The sequence below is a fragment of the Asterias rubens genome, chromosome 2 (assembly GCF_902459465.1).
Source record: "Asterias rubens chromosome 2, eAstRub1.3, whole genome shotgun sequence".
Classification (NCBI taxonomy): domain Eukaryota; kingdom Metazoa; phylum Echinodermata; class Asteroidea; order Forcipulatida; family Asteriidae; genus Asterias; species Asterias rubens.
The window spans coordinates 13,455,747-13,472,648 of NC_047063.1; the positions used below are offsets into that span (position 1 = coordinate 13,455,747).

Below are 16,902 nucleotides of genomic sequence, written 5' to 3' on the forward strand. Positions count from 1 at the left end.
TACTTGTGTCTTGGAGGCGTTTTTTTGTACACCGCAGCGAGGGGTTTTGTGCTGTAACACTGCCAATTTCTGTCTTGACACGCATATCACTTTTGAAAGTATATTTCAAAAAGGGAAAGAAAGTCCGATTGGGCGGGAATGCACGGTTGCATAGTTGCTTCTTAGAAAATGACGTCATAAACGCGTATTATGAAGAAGTCCATAGAAAAAGCAAGCTCGCGAGCTCCTTAACACTTGGAGACCTCACAACATACAAGGACATATAGACACAAAAGATCAATAGGATTTTGGTAGAAAAAGAGGGTACACAGACAACAACACCAGACTGACTAATTGGTCTTATGTGTTATTTGCACGAGTCTTGTACGTGAGTCTTGTCACTGTACATTGGATACTACACCCCCCCCCCACTTCAATGTGTGCATACCTCTGTGAAAATAATAAACCGGAACTGCAAATCCCGAGAAAATAGTTGATTGGTCATCCGCCGGTATCTGTCAAAAGTAGCCCCCTTGATGAGAGAACAATATTATTCACTTCCAATTCTGGCGAGATCCTCAAGTCCCGTGAAATAGAAATGTAATTTATGGTCGGATTATACAAATGGTTGCCGAGCGTTGACTAGCGGGTCAAAGTGAATGGGGGCTGGTTTGAGTAGTGCACGTGTTTAATGCCCCCCCCCATCCCCTCCCCACAGACAATGGTGTAATCAATATCATTGGTTGAATTACTAAAACGAATGGAAAGTTTATGTGGATTAAAAAGTTGTCACTTGAAGTGGAAAGTGTGACTTGGGGGGGGGGGGGGGGTTCTTTTCTTCATGACCAACATGACCATGTTCATCACGTAGTATACCATTTCGTCGAAATCTTTAGTGACGTCAGTGCCGGATTTACTCCCGTATTAAAGTCCACGGGAGATTCCTTAATCCGGTTTGGCTCGAGAAGTTGTTTCATAAATTTGATATAAAAGAGAAAGTTCGTCCATTGAAATTGTACATAAAATTTTTATAAATTGAGCGTCTTCAATCTTGAGTCATCCATCGCTGTTTGTTGTAAGCGTGTTTCTGCAGGAAGAAAAAAACTTCCTGAGTTTTCCCCGATCGTTTATTATAGGTATGTATACAAGATTATTATAACATTACGACCTAAATGTTTAGGTTTTTGACATAACTTTTTTATTTGTCATGAAACACATTTCAAATGAGGATATTAGGCCTGTGTGTAATTAACCCGTTTCCCTTTAAACTGATATGATATTGAGTAGGCCCTACCAATGATCACGTGTTCGATAACGGGAGGGTCGTCATCTACAAAGGCGTAGGTAGAATTTCCCTCAAAGGATATGAATTTGTATACCACTCCGCACAGTTTACTATTGTAAACTGCTCACAAAAAGTAAGGAAACTTTTTTCAATCCAGTATATTTGTTATTATTTAATACTCTCTTTGTATATGGTATGTAACATTGCAAAGCTGAACTGTTCCTCTTTAAAATGATACCACAATTGCAATGATTACATGTTGCTGGACTTGACCATGTTAATGAGAATGAGACAAAGTCACAAATCAAATGTGCCAAAATTAGCAATTTTGTGTTACCGTGTGAACAATCAAATTGACACTGTAATTCAAACAAGCAAGACACCTTACTGATCTTAATCCACTTTATTGAGACAAGAAGTTTGGTATAGAGCAAGACAACTTACTGATCTTAATACACTTTATTGATACAAGAAGTTCAGTAACGAGTGGATGATCCGAAGGCGTTGATGACAGCCTGGCACCTTCTTCTCATGCTGCACAAAAGTCTTGTGATGCACTGATGATGAGGGATGGCGTTCCATTCTTCATTAAGGAACCTGGTCAGGTCAGCCACAGTTGATGTGTTGGTGGTTCTGGGGCGGACAGCAAGGCCAAGCTGTGGTCCCACAGATGTTCCATGGGATTCAGGTCTGGACTGTTAGCGGGCCAATCCATCCGGTGCACCCCAACATTGTTCAGGTAGTCAGTCAACAGTCGGGCTCGATGGGGGCGAGCGTTGCCATCTTGAAAGATGGCATTTTGGTCCAAGAGTCTGCAAGTATGGGACTGTAATCGTCTTGCAAATACCCATCAAACAAGGTGTTTTTCAAGAGATGAGGGTTAATTGTGTCTGATGAGCTCACTGGTGCAAATCTTTGTGTAAACCATTAATGGTTCTGAAAAGCTTGATCGATTTGATTATTGAGCATTACCTATTGGCCATTTAGCACAGACAATGGTAATTTTGGCACATTTGATTTGTGACTTTGCCTCATTGTTATTCATGTAGCCGAGTTCAGCAACATCTAATCATTGCAAATGTGGTATCATTTTAAAGAGGAACAGTTCAGCATTGATATATACCATATACAAAGAGAGTCATAAATAATAGCAAATATACTGGATTGAAAAAAGTTTCCTTACTTTTTGTGAGCAGTTTAGTTGCTTCTTTACTCTTAAATTCAATGAACTTTGATGTTGGATTATTTACACTCTGTTATTACTGCAGCTGTTTTGGTAAAATTGACTCCACCGAAAGGCAACAGTCCTATATAGGCCCCTACATACAATAATTATCTTCCTAAACACAATAGGCCTCAAAGTATGTTTTTTTTTGTTTTTTTTTAATCGACACCCATTGTTAGTCTACTCAAATATTTACACATAGTGTTAGGTTGTAAACAACAAACTCCTCTCTTTGCGATAGATTTTAATCAACATGTGTTTCATTTGTTATCAATCTCGAATCGGTCTTTCGGATAGTCCGAAGGTTTACAAAATAGTTGTTAGCTTGAAATGTATAGCAAGTATAAAAGTTGTGTACAATCACCACTTCTCAGTTTAACCATACTGTAATCATTTGATGATATTATCTACAGCTATCATGTTTCGCCACTGCGTGGGTGTCGCGTGTGTTTTGATAGCCGCTTTGCTTTCATGTCTTTCCAACCCGGCTGATTCGGCGCCGAATCACCTCGCCATACTGGACGAAGAGCTGGAGTCGGATGATTTGATCAATTTTGAAACAAACTTAAAGGTATAGTTTCTTAACTAAGGGGAAGTTTCTAAGTACTCACTTAAAAACTTCAAAGTTGTTTTAGTTTGCTTGTGTATGCACCCAACTAAAAATCTTTATAAGATTCATCTACACTTTGTACTGGATGGAGTCTTGTCCATTTCCTTATAAATTATACGCGAGACATTTTCTCACAAACACAATAGGCCTAGTTCTTGAGTGTTAAGATTTGGACGAAACAAAAGCAAAGAACATCGTGACTCCAAAGCCACAAATGCGCACACGTATCGCATATTGTCACAGTCCCCAATCAGTATCGCAGTCGAGTACTTTCGGCGAGAAAACAAGTACCGCTGAATACCAGGATGGCCTAGTACATGTAGTACTAGGGTACTAGTACCTGGGCAGTTCGAGTATTTAAATAGATGTTAAAATTTGCATCGGGATAAAGAATATTAATTTTTTTTTTTTTTTTTTTTTATTCTATATATGGGTTAAAAACCAAAAATTAATATTCTTTATCCCGATGCAAATTTAACATCTATTTAAATCGTTTGCAGTACCCGCTGCTAAACATTGGATTCGAACTGCCTCTAGCTACCGGGCAATCTCGGTGGTCTAGTTGGTATGACATTGCTCTAGAATTGCAAGGGTCGTGGGTTCGAATCCCACCCGAGTAAAATGCCTGTGATTTTTTTCACAGGACTCAGGGAAGGTACTGAGTATACAGTGCTACACACATCGGTGGATATGGGTAAAAACAAAAAATTAATAAAGTTCGAGTATTATTAGTGTCCAGGTATTATAATAACTGAGTACCAAGTCCAACAGCCAAATACCAAATACTTGGATCTTCGAGTGCGAAAACGAGTAGTTTACAAAAGAAAGACTGCAACGTGAGGTTCAACAATTTTTCAATTTGACCATAATAATGTGCTTATGATTATCATATAAACATGTACGTAATGGCAATTGCCATTATATTTGTGACAGATCTTTGATTCTTTAGTATTGGTGCAAGACTTTCTCGTTTTCCTCTAGCACAGCGCGGCCAACAGTCACCAACAGCGCCCGTAACGACCCATACACTCACCCGGACTTTTTTTTATAGCCAACGAACTGCCCTGCGAGAAACGGTCTTGCACTAAGACTTTGTTTCTAGCGCACTAAACTTAGGAACGTACGAGACTTACGTGCAGAGCGGTATTTACTCACAACGCAATGCATTATCATGGCGTTGATTTCGGTGAAGAAGCATTGACCTTGAAGGCCAATAAGAGAGCAACGGTTGAAACTTTGGCATTGAGCCAGTTGGACTTATGTATGTTTCGTTAAAGTTAGGATGTGGTCGTTTTGAAAGTCGAAGTGTTTGTAGTTATTTTCTGACAAAAGATATTCGCTCCTTAAAAGGTGTGGACCTATTGGTACCCAGTCTATAAGAGACAACGCACGCGCATAGCGAAAAAGATAAAACTGTGTTCAGTTAAAAAATGACGTCATTTCTGCGACTTTTAAATGGAGCATTTATAGTCACAAGATGTTGTCAAACAGCAAAGTATTTGGATTGGAGTTGCTAGAAGTATCGTAGTTGAGATGGTTGGATATCTCATTGGGGGGGGGGGGGGGCTAGCTTTCTAAACTCGGTGTGCTACCACCGCGAGTGAACAGCGTTCTCCCAATTTAATAGATGTTAAATTTGCATCAGGAATAGTATAAAGAACATTCCTTTTTTGGGTGTGTGTGTGTTAGCAATGTATACTCAGTTCTTACACGAGTTCTATGAAAAATCACAGGCATTATACTCGGGTGGGATATTCGAACCCACGAACTTTGCAATTCTAGAGCAGTGTCTATCAATGTCCCCAAGTGACCGTTTCGATCTGGTCTCTCAGAAACAGCCCGTGGTGGGTGTAGAAAGAGCGAAATTGTCCCGATCGCAATATTTTTGTTTATAGGCCTATAGTATTGCCTGTCTCATAAGACTCCTGATTTGTTTCGATTCCCTTTTATGATACCAACACAACCATTCCCATTGAAAACCACTACCACAGTGGCAATTTTGATGTACACCCAAAAAATGTGTCCTGGTCTAGTCTCAGAAACAAAATGTTGTAGCCAAAGAAAGAGAGAGTTGTTATAAATAATACACTTTTTGTTATTACATTGTAGCGTGATGAACGAGCTGCAGGTTGTGGAAGTGGAAGCGGGTCTGGAAGTGGAAGTACAAGTGGAAGTGGAGCTGGGACTACTGGAAGTGGGGGTGGTTATGTATCGACCCAAACCACCCACAATGTATTTACGGATATAGATACGGTGAGATTTGATTGAACTGAACTGCTTAAAGCAGTTTAAGAAACCAGCTGTTGTGCTAACAGTCTTCATCGTGAAAAATAAATAGTTCCAAAGGATGTATCTTTTATACTTGAAAAGCCATCGGGTGGATTTTGCGTTGTTTGTGGATGTTTGAATGTCATTTTTTAAAGGAAATGTATACACGTTCGGTATATCACTCTTAAATTTATTGGTAATAAAAACCTTTAATAAGTCTACAGCAGCCTTCAAAAGTATAAGCATAATGATAAACATTTTCCATTTAAAAAATATCACTTATTGTTATCCCCCTACACTTTAATCTTAAAAAACGTGTTCCAGTTACGGATAATTTTTCCTTCATGGACATGATCGCTCCCGACTTTCGCTGATTTGATTTCGAGACCTCAGAATTAGATTTGTAGGTCTCGATCGAAACCAAGCTTCTGAAAGCACACAAGTTCGTGTGACAAGGGTATTTTTTCTTCCATTATTATTTCGCAACTTTGACGACCAATTGAGCTTAAATTTCTATAGGTTTGTCATTTTATGCATAAAACATTGAGATGCACCAAGTGAGAAGACTGATCTTTCACAATTACCAATAGTGTCCAGGGTCTTTAAAACAACAATCGAACAGTTCCAAAAAACGTCCCCTTCAATGATTGTCAGCTATCATAAAAAAACAAAGTTGTTAATGATTTTGTTGTCTTCATAAGGAGATAATAACTTTGTATACACGACACAGGTACAAGTCACTACCAGGCAACCAATTATTCCCTTACGTATACACCGTCTCCATGTGACGTCATCAGTCACGGCTCGATTCGCCAAGACCGTGGTCACGAGTCACGTGGTCAACCCGGCCAATCAGAGTCAAGAGGTCAACTTCTACAGCGAGCTGCCTGACGAGGCTTTCATATCGGGATTTTTAATGTGAGTTCAACTTTTGTTGTATCTGCACAAATTTCCCGGAGTCACTTTTAATGATAACAACAACAATCCGCATGAAACAGTTGCAGTACTTGTTTGACTTACGTAAGTTTAAAACCCAATTAATCAACTTGGTTCTCAGAAGTCGAACGTATATAAGAAATAATTTTGCTGAACTTGATAAACTGACCTTATGGCTACGTAATCAATGACCGAATCTTCGAGGTCAACAGGTTACAGCTGGTTTTCAATAGTTTGTTTCCTTTCCGCGTAGTGAGGTTGATGGCAACGTGTATTACTCTACGGTTGACGAGAAAGAAAAGGCGCAGAAAGCGTACGACGATGCAAAAAAGCGCGGTCAGACTGCGGGCCAAGTCAAACAAACGTGAGTAAGAGCCTTTTTGTCAAACATGTGCCCTATAGAGCTGCTAAGCACATACATTTGCTTTGCATGAAATTTCATCCTTGATAAAAATAAGATTACCAACCAAATTTTACACGTTATTTTTAGAATAAGTAAACAACAGCTGAATAACAAGCAATATGCAAATAATCCTTTTTTTATCAAGAAAGAAATTTCATGCTAAGCAAATGTTTTGTGCTTAGCAGCTCTATGAAATTGGGCCCTGGACGTGGCCATAGTCACCAATTGAGAGCAGTCTGCTTTTTACACTAAGCTTCAATATTGTATAATGGTTGTTGTACATTAACTTTGAAATCATCTTTGTTTATCCGCCTTGAGAAAAAAACTTTCACGCATACCGCCCTCTGGTGTTTTACAGATCGGAGAAGAAGAATGACTTCACCATATCAATCAACGTTGAAGGTGGAGGCACGCTGTCGTTTAATCTGACCTACGAAGAGCTCCTTAAACGTAAAAACGGTTACTTTGAGAACCCTATCTTCATCTCTCCTGGTCAGGTAATAAAGGGTTAATGTTGAAATTATAGACCTCGCTAGGCTCGAACCGCGGAAGTTTAATGTGTGTTCACACTTACTTGCCTCTGTAACGATTTATCAAACTTGAGGAACTAAAGAGTCGCTCCTAATCTATTTGGCTGGAGCGCGCCTGTCTGAAACTGTTGTAAATTACTTTAGATGAGTTTGTACTTCTCATTTTAATTACTTTGAGAAAACTGTAGCGACCCATTGTTTTTATATCATTGTTTGTTTTCCCTCCACCACATTGCAGCCAGTTGAGCATCTCACTGTAGACGTACACATCAACGAACCTCAGGGCCTCGACGAAAGTAAGTTGGAATTCTTTTTGGAGGAGAGACCCTCATCGACTGGCAACCACAGGGAGGTAGTGCGCCCTCATTGGGCAGGGATAAAACAAATTTACCGTGACCGTGTCCACGTGCAGTTTCATCCGGACAGGGCAGAGCAAAAGCTCGTTTCCCCCGATGGCATAATGGGTAGATTCATTGTGCGGTATGACGTCATCCACGGACAAAACGCTGGGAAAATCGAGGTGTGTATCACATTCATATAAAAAAACCTTTAAACTGAAAGACTTCGTCAACCCAATTTTGTTTCTAGGTTTTTCAACCTCATACAATGAAGCGGCTTCGTTTTAGGCTTCTTCGTACGAGGTTGGAAATCCGTGCTTCGACCCCACGGTTCCAAGTACTGTATATATCAAATCCTGAGTACCTTGCCAGTACATGTTTCTATGCAGTTCAATGTCGTCCATAAGAGCCTTGGACAAGGGTACCCTGAAGCCAGTTTTAGGCATCTTAAAGCCGGTGGACACTTTCGGTAAACAGTGTTGTCCAAGGCCCACACTTTGTGTACCACAACTTCTATATCAAATAACAAACCTGTGAAAATTTAGGCTCAATCAGTCATCGGAGTCGGGAGAAAATAACGGGAAAACCCACCCTTGTTTCCGCACGTTTCACCCTGTAAGTTATTTGTAAATCTGTGATTTTTTTTTTTTTCTGTTCCGAAAGTGTATAATGGCTTTAAAGGCAGTGGACACTATTGGTAATTACTCAAAATAATTATTAGCATAAAACCTTTCCTGGTGACAAGTAGTGGGGAGAGGTTGGTGGTATAAAACATTGTGAGAAACAGCTCCCTCTGAAGGGCCATAGTTTTGGAGAAAGAAGTAATTTTCCACGAATTTGATTTCGAGACCTCAAGTTTAGAACTTGAGGTCTCGAAATCAACCATCTAAACGCACACAACTTCGTGTGACAAGGGTGTTTTCTTCTTTCATTATTATCTCGCAACTTTGATGACCGATTTAGCTCAAATGTTCACAGATTTGTTATTTTATGCATATGTTGAGATATATACCAACTGTGTAGGCTAGTCTTTGACAATTACCAATAGTGTCCACTGCCTTTAAAGCACACAAATTAATTGTGCGACAAGGTTGTTTTTCTTGCATTGTTCTCCTGCAACTTCGATGACCATTGAGTCCAAATTCTCACAGATATTATTTTATGCATATGTTTGGATACACCAAGTGAGCATACTGGGCCCAATTTCATGGCTCTGCTTACCGCCGAATTCTGCGCTTACGATCACGATTCCCCGCTTACGTGCAAGCGCCGAATGTCTGCGCTAGCCTTGTAAGCGAAGAATGCCTAGTAACGTGGAGTACGCACGCGCAGAAGCCCAAATTCGCCGCTAACCCGTGAAATACGCTCGCCGTAAGCACAGAATTCCCTGCTTCCGTAAGCGCCGATTCCGTGCTTACGGTAAGCAGAGCCATGAAATTGGGCCCTGGTCTTTGACATTAAATACCAAAGGTGTCAAGTGCCTTTTAATCACATGTGACATTTTTTGAATCTGCAGATTGTCAACGGCTATTTCGTGCATCACTTTTCCCCGGATGGCTTTTTGCCCATGCGCAAGAACGTCGTGTTTGTCCTCGACACGAGTGGTTCCATGGGTGGATTCAAAGAAAGACAAATGAAGGAAGCCATGGCAACCATTTTACCGGACTTACGGGAGCAAGACAACTTTGGGATTGTCTTCTTCGAAACGACAACAAGATCTTGGAAAGAGCACTTAGTGCCTGCATGTAAATCAAATATTGAAGACGCAGCATTCGCAGTCAACTATGTACGTGCGAGGGGAGGTTGGTACCCATGTTGTCTCTTAACCCTCAGAGGAGCCGAGGGGCGCATGACCCTTCCATTACAAAACAGCCTAACTCGAAAATGTTTGTTTCTTGTGTTTTATAATTTCTGGGTAAACTGGTGGTGTTTTTCCATTTTAAAGAATCAAAGCACGCATGGTGCTCAGAACTACAACAATGTATAGCAATTGGCCTGCGGATGGTAAGTCTGCTGTCACCTAGAGTTAAAAAGCGTTACAATAATTATAACGGATTATTGTTTGTTGGTTCGAAATTAAGTATTTTACCTTAAATTAACCACAGGTACTAATCTTCACGGGGGAGTAATGGACTCTATCAGCTTATTAGAAGACGCTGAAAACAACGAGATATCAACCACAGGTGTGTTCTCTCTCATCATCATGCTGACCGACGGTTCGCCCTCTGCTGGCATCACGAACTTCGAAGCCATCAAGACTAGCATCCGCGAGAGGTTGAACGGGAGGTATTCTCTCTTCTGCCTTGGTTTTGGGCACAACTTGAACTACGAGTTCTTGGAGCAGTTGTCCCTGCAGAACAGCGGACTCGCCAGGACGATCTACGTTGAAGCCGACGCTGGGCTGCAGCTGGTGGGCTTCTACAACGAAGTAGCCACCCCTCTGTTGTCGAACATTGTGATAAAGTACGAAGACAACCTAGTTGAGATTAACAGCATCTCCCAGACGCTGTTCCCTTCATACTTCTCCGGGACCGAGTTGGTGGTGGCAGGCAAGTTGGCTGTCGGTGATGATCTGCCTAATGTTTTGACATGCGTAGTGACGGCGGATACGGAGGGTGCGCAGGTTCTACTTCAACTTGATACTGACATCAAGGTTCGTATACTACACTGTATTCTGAATAACTTCTATAGATGATCCTTTGTTATGATTATGTTATTATGTTACGAGACTCATTCAAGCTTTTTTTTTCATCATTTCAACAAAAACACAGCAAATTATGCTGGTATTGCTTTAACTACTAAACAAACACACTCCTTGGTATTGTTTGGTTAGCTGTTTACAAACTGTGTTAGCTAGAAGTCAAAACTCTTGTTTGTGGTGTCATTAAAACTTGCCTTAAAGACAACCTCGTTCTCATATTGAAATTTAATATAGAAGGAGAGCGAATCAGTCCTGAGCCCGCACGCCGTGGACGACTTCGCTCAGAGACTATGGGCCTTCCTCACCATCAAGGAACTACTGAGCAAGCGCATTGCGGCCGACGGGAGCGCTGAAAAGGCCTCACTGACAAAGAGGGCGCTAGATCTTTCTCTCAAGTATCACTTTGTGACTCCACTGACGTCACTGGTGGTGGTGAAACCGGAAGAGGTCACCGCAGCTGATGTCGAGATTCTGCCACCTGCATCGGCTCATGAAACGTCGAGTAAGTTTCGTACCATGGCCATCAGCAAAGGCAAAGTGTCAATGATTTTTTGAACAAATCGATTGTTTCAATCATAATAATAATAGATACATACATAACATGTAAATATTTGATTTTCAAAGTTTGTAACTTCGATGACAAAATACATTCCAAACTTATAAAGATTTCATATGCTTGGAATTATTTTGTTGAGATACACCATTAAGAAAATTGGTCTTTGGTAATTACCCAAAGGTGTCCAATGTCTTTAGTATGGACACCCATAACAACTCAAAAGGAACATTAATGCGTTTTTCTAAATAGGTTACGTCATCCCACCACCGGTTTCATCGAAAGGAAGGCAAGGTTCGCCCATGTTACGTAAGTGTTAAGCTTAACCTCTATATTACTTTGAAATCAAAACCTACAGTGTGAGATATTATAGCGCCCTCTGTTGATAAGTGTGGTCCATGTCATGTTTTGTTAAGGATGGCATCCGTTTTGGTTGTTTTGAAATACTTTCATGTATAACATGAAACATGAAATCAGTATGTCAACGTCATTAGTATTAATTTGAATTGCCACTTGCGTGTTTGAGTGTGCGATGTTTTTTTTAAGCAACTTTCCGAGCGGGGGCTACTTGGTTGGGCATACTGAGACTAAATGAGTATGGGGGGTGTGTTCGATAGTGATTTGTACATAAATTCATAGTATTTGTTTGTGTTATATACTGTTATCACACAATGCATAACGGACAAGTAGTACCTCCACCACCTTTTGCACCGGTGGCACCGGTAGCACCTGTGACAGCACACTTGAGTGTGGACAGCGACCCTCATTTCATGGTGCACGACACACGTGACAACCTTACCGTCTGCTTCGACATTATGGGTACCCCTGGTGACGTCATTAGTCTGGTCCACGATCCAATATTAGGTGAGTGTAATATTTTATCATGAGTATGTAAAGTGGTTTTAGTCAGGTAATGACTTTCGAATTATGCCGTCAAAAAGAGGTGAACTTTAATATCAATTTCATTTGAAAGGATAATTGCAAACTGAGCAAGGTGGAGTAGGCTGGTTAGATACTGCTGTTCTTCTCACTATTATTCGTGCAAAGGCAGATCAATAGTAATGTGCCGCTCATAAGTGTTGCTGTTTGATTGGTTGAACATAAAGATAGGACGTGAGGTGGCAGTGTAAGCACTTTATGTAATCCACCCAAAGAGCTATGAATCCACCATCCACAATACACTAGTATCTAATGTTGCAACAGCCCAAAAAAAGAAGCAGTTTAATGTTTACTGTATGGTTTTAGCAAAACTGCATTAACTCATCTGGCAAGTGTTCACTATTGGACTTGAACTCAAAACTGAGTTTGGATTATGTATTAATTTGTTTATATCACTGCAGCACTACACACGTGTACTCATTATTTATCTAGCTACTTTAAACAGCACAGTCAAGTTGCTGCATATATAATGAGCGTTTCAAATAACGCGCGCGCCGTGCTATTTTTAGACCCAGCTATCGCACATGCTTCAAGGGTTCAAAGTTGACCTATCGTGGCACGAATTTTTCGTTTGCTCGTTTGACGAGCGGACGTCTTTAATACATCTACTTATTAATGAAGTGAGGAGATCAGCAATGAAAATAATATTAATGATTTTGTACTGCCTCATTTATTGTAGGATGAAATCCTATACGTATATAAAAAATATTGTTATTAGCTTATTTTGTTTTGGAAATAAAATGCTGACAGTAAGATTATGCCATAAAAACCTTCTTTCTTTTGTCTTAAACTTCTTATTTAATTTCTTTCACTGAACCCCGGAAAATGGTAGACGTCGCTAATCCTTTGATTAACTTTGACGACGAGTACGGAAACGTACTTAGTAATACTTTAGCACTCGCGCTCCAGTTCTTCTCGAGTACCTTTAATATCAATTTCATTTGAAAGGATAATTGCAAACTGAGCAAGGTGGACAAGGCTGGTTAGATACTGCTGTTCTTCTCACTATTATTCGTGCAAAGGCAGATCAATAGTAATGTGCCGCTCATAAGTGTTGCTGTTTGATTGGTTGAACATGCGTTGTCATACTTTATTTTGCCATGTATACTGTTACGAAACTCTAAAATCTAGTATACGAGTCATTTGATAAAATATAGGAGTCCTATATTTATAACTATAGGACGTTTGGGACGCTTCGCATCTTCTACGCTTTTCGGGTTCCTACTATTATTATATTTACAATGAATAACATGCATCGACTGCGTAACACATCATAGTGCGAAGCTTGTCGATCATGATTGAGGTATTTACATAGTCCATCCCATATAGCTCTATTGCGATTTTGTGTAATTATTTCTTTTCTATTTGGTAAATAATTGAATTATTCTTTCCCAGGAATTGATGTCAATGGTCACTTAGCAAGCCCCTATCGCGATTATGACCTGTCGACAATGCCGACACCAACAATATTCGACAGTCTGTCGATGTCTCTAGCCGGCCATCAAATCCTCATCAATGCAGATATTGTTAACATCAGGTCGACTCTGTCGATGAAGTGGGAGGCAGACTGGGACGCGAGTCTGGACGAGGGTGTACACATTAGCGCAAGAGACCAAAAGTATCTGACCGTCCGTTTGGGAAAAGGCATCACGCTGGTTGTGTACCGTCACGATGTAGCGCGCCACCACGCGCTCAAAGTGGATTACTTTGGCCTGTACATTGAAGATGGGGAAGGATTTTCGCGCCAAGTACATGGTATCATCGGTAAGCCTACAATCATTGAACAGTAACACTCTAATGCCAACGAGGGGGTTCAAAGTTCAACTTGAATGTTTTTGCTCTACATTTCCAATAGAGTCCTCATGAAAGTAGGGAAAATTACAAGACGTAAACTTGACATTAAAATGGTGTAAGAAATCATATTATTTGACACTCCTTAAAAACATAACTAACGTCATCGGACACATGTCTGTACATCAGTGAAAAGGTCAATGTCAAAGACATTTTGGTTTAATATTGGCAAAACTCAAGAAGGAATTAAAAATACTCTGTACAAAAAAGGACAATGCTGTATTATTTGAAATGTGATGTCATTTCACACCATTTTATTGTGAGATTAAAGACTAATTTTGTTGAGTAATTTCTCCCCTTTTCATTAGGACTCTATCTATTGGCAAATAGGTGGATCACAAAACCTGAATTTGACATTGTAGCTCCCGTTTAAAATGTTACGGCTTTACCTTCGAGGGAGAGCCCCCCTCCCTCCCCTTCCCACCCCTTCCCACCCCACACACACGGAAAGAGGGACAAGCAAATTAAAACAAAACCAATGCCTACTATACTCCTTTAACATTAATGTCAACTTAAGTTACTTACTGTACTGATGATTTTATCTTGACAGGCCAATTTGAACGCAGAGAGCTACGTCTGGATATGGACTCCGTAACTGTAGATGAAGACTTCCAGGTCAAAGGTTACATCAAGGCAAACAACAAACGTATCGAAGCTATCCAATCAGAGAGGAGGAATCTCTTGACAGACATAGTCTGGACGTGTTGGTATGTAGATAACGACGCGTACGGACTGATTGATGGCAACTTAACCGACTACGTGGTTAATAAGTAAGGAGTTGAAACTTTGCTTTGCGGGTTTACAGACCTTCAGATAAGCCATTTGGAGGTATGGTGGCCGGACACAGAAGGCTATAACACTATTAGATTTGGGTCAATCTAATCATATTCACTCAAACCATACAGCGATTGCCAAAGTGCTCACCATTTTTCAAAAAGGCTTATTACAACTTCACAGTTTCTGCACACCGATGTTATAAAACTATAGAAAGCTATCAAATGTAAAAGTAAAAACAAAACCACACTTTGTAACAATAATACCAAAAATATTCAACATCGTTTAGGCTGGGTTGATTTTTTTTAAACAATGCAAGCAATCATGGGAGATATTTTATCTTACTGAAAGTTCCAGAAAATGTTGAATTTTGTTGAAATAATATGTTAACACGATCGAAAGTTTTATTCTGCATTCTGCCGTCCATGCCAACCAGCGCGGTTTGTTTATCAACAATAGGAGACTTTCCAACGCTAGGTGGCAGCAGACATACCGGGTAAATTTCCATTGTTTACGTAGTTCTGAACATGCGCATAATTCTGAGAACAATGGATTTACCCGGTAAGTCTGCTGCCCTCTATCGTCCCAGAAAGTCTCCCATTAGAAAGATAGGACGTGAGGTGGCAGTGTAAGCACTTTATGTAATCCACCCAAAGAGCTATGAATCCACCATCCACAAATACACTAGTATCTAATGTTGCAACAGCCCAAAAAAAGAAGCAGTTTAATGTTTACTGTATGGTTTTAGCAAAACTGCATTAACTCATCTGGCAAGTGTTCACTATTGGACTTGAACTCAAAACTGAGTTTGGATTATGTATTAATTTGTTTATATCACTGCAGCACTACACACGTGTACTCATTATTTATCTAGCTACTTTAAACAGCACAGTCAAGTTGCTGCATATATAATGAGCGTTTCAAATAACGCGCGCGCCGTGCTATTTTTAGACCCAGCTATCGCACATGCTTCAAGGGTTCAAAGTTGACCTATCGTGGCACGAATTTTTCGTTTGCTCGTTTGACGAGCGGACGTCTTTAATACATCTACTTATTAATGAAGTGAGGAGATCAGCAATGAAAATAATATTAATGATTTTGTACTGCCTCATTTATTGTAGGATGAAATCCTATACGTATATAAAAAATATTGTTATTAGCTTATTTTGTTTTGGAAATAAAATGCTGACAGTAAGATTATGCCATAAAAACCTTCTTTCTTTTGTCTTAAACTTCTTATTTAATTTCTTTCACTGAACCCCGGAAAATGGTAGACGTCGCTAATCCTTTGATTAACTTTGACGACGAGTACGGAAACGTACTTAGTAATACTTTAGCACTCGCGCTCCAGTTCTTCTCGAGTACCCCTTTGATAGTACAGGTACTCGTCACAGAGAAAGTTTTAACACACTGAAACTCTAACTTCGTCGGAAAAAATATCGACAGCAAATAAAAAGTAATATTTATAACAAAATGGTGAAAATTATGGAGATGTAAGTATTGGTTTGGAACAAAAAACAAGAATGACCTCCCGATCTTCGAAGCTTTATACTGTACAGATCCATCAAGATCAATGAACCTAGTTTTGCATGAATGTCATAAAGCACCTTTGTTGGTTTACTTTTTTTTCCAAAATGGAAGCAACTCACAAGTACCCGACAATTCATCGTGCCCAGCTTCACAAGTGCACGACAACCTCGTATTTAGCTTCACAAGTAGCAGACAGTTTCGTACTAAAACCATTAACGAGTCCAATTAAATGCTTCAATGACGCAGTATTTAACATCCAATTTCTACAGAGCTATTAATATAATTACTATTAATGTACCAAGAGAGATTAGGAAACGAAATACAGAGCTCCCATCTCAAGAAATTGAAGTGGGAAAACGGAGAAAAGCTTTAAAGACACTGGACACTATCGGTAATTGTTAAAGACCAGTCTTCTCACTTGGTGTATCTCAACATTATGCATCAAATGACAAACCTGTGAAATTTGAACTCAAGTGGCCGTCGAATTTGCGAAGTAATGAAGAAAAAACCCCACCTAATCACACAATAAAATTGTGTGCTTTCAGATGCTTGATTTCGAGACCTCGAAATCTAAATCTGAGGTCTTGAAATCAAATGGGAAATTACTTCTTTCTCGAAAACTACGTTACTTCAGAGGAAGCCGTTTATCACAACGTTTTACACTATACCAACCTCTCCCCATTACTCGTTACCAAGAAAGGTTTTATGCTAATAATTATTTTGAGCAATTACCAATAGTGTCCACTGCCAAAAAGGAAAAAGAAAGAAAAATGTTTTATAAGAAACTGTTTTGATTTTTAAGAAAGCTTCTCCGTCAGCCCGCAGCAACACACATTTGTTCTAAACAATGGAATATTTTAGGCGTGAATATAAAAATAGGACTTTACTCAAAAACAAAACCGCAAAATACTCCGCCCAAAATGCTGTATTGGGATGATACAAGTACTGTTTTTCGGCAGAGTAAAATTATTTAATGGTTT

The 16,902-nt window shown here is 39.8% G+C and overlaps 1 protein-coding gene, 1 long non-coding RNA gene and 1 other non-coding gene across 4 annotated transcripts; 2 read left to right on the forward strand and 1 right to left on the reverse strand.

Moving 5' to 3' along the window:
* Positions 1 to 1,097: 1,097 nt before the first annotated feature.
* On the forward strand, positions 1,098 to 14,847 carry LOC117304990 (inter-alpha-trypsin inhibitor heavy chain H3-like). 2 transcript variants are annotated; one of them, XM_033789665.1, is made up of 14 exons: positions 1,098 to 1,115; positions 2,903 to 3,060; positions 5,209 to 5,352; positions 6,098 to 6,285; positions 6,557 to 6,667; positions 7,065 to 7,203; positions 7,475 to 7,756; positions 9,091 to 9,376; positions 9,680 to 10,227; positions 10,510 to 10,777; positions 11,081 to 11,137; positions 11,516 to 11,692; positions 13,163 to 13,531; positions 14,169 to 14,847. In XM_033789665.1, the coding sequence occupies exons 2-14, from the start codon at positions 2,908 to 2,910 to the stop codon at positions 14,390 to 14,392; spliced, it is 2,946 nt and encodes a 981-aa protein (XP_033645556.1). In that variant the 5' UTR covers positions 1,098 to 1,115; positions 2,903 to 2,907; the 3' UTR covers positions 14,393 to 14,847. The 2 variants fall into 2 exon arrangements, with proteins under 2 accessions (XP_033645556.1, XP_033645563.1); XM_033789672.1 differs by lacking the exon at positions 1,098 to 1,115 and having other exon boundaries at positions 2,900 to 3,060; positions 11,519 to 11,692.
* On the forward strand, positions 3,647 to 3,719 carry Trnas-aga. The gene has a single exon. It is a non-coding gene; the product is annotated as a tRNA-Ser (tRNA).
* LOC117305004 lies at positions 12,410 to 16,491 on the reverse strand. Its single transcript, XR_004520640.1, has 2 exons — positions 15,758 to 16,491; positions 12,410 to 12,690 (listed from the first exon to the last, which is right to left on the reverse strand). It is a non-coding gene; the product is annotated as an uncharacterized LOC117305004 (long non-coding RNA).
* Between the last annotated feature and the right edge of the window lie 411 nt (positions 16,492 to 16,902).

Coding starts and splice junctions, on each gene's coding strand:
- LOC117304990 (XM_033789665.1), top strand. CDS start 2,908: ATGTTTCGCCACTGCGTGGGTGTCGCGTGTGTTTTGATAGCCGCTTTG. Junction 3,061..5,208: donor ATTTTGAAACAAACTTAAAG/GTATAGTTTCTT, acceptor ATTACATTGTAG/CGTGATGAACGAGCTGCAGG. Junction 9,377..9,679: donor CTATGTACGTGCGAGGGGAG/GTTGGTACCCAT, acceptor AATTAACCACAG/GTACTAATCTTCACGGGGGA.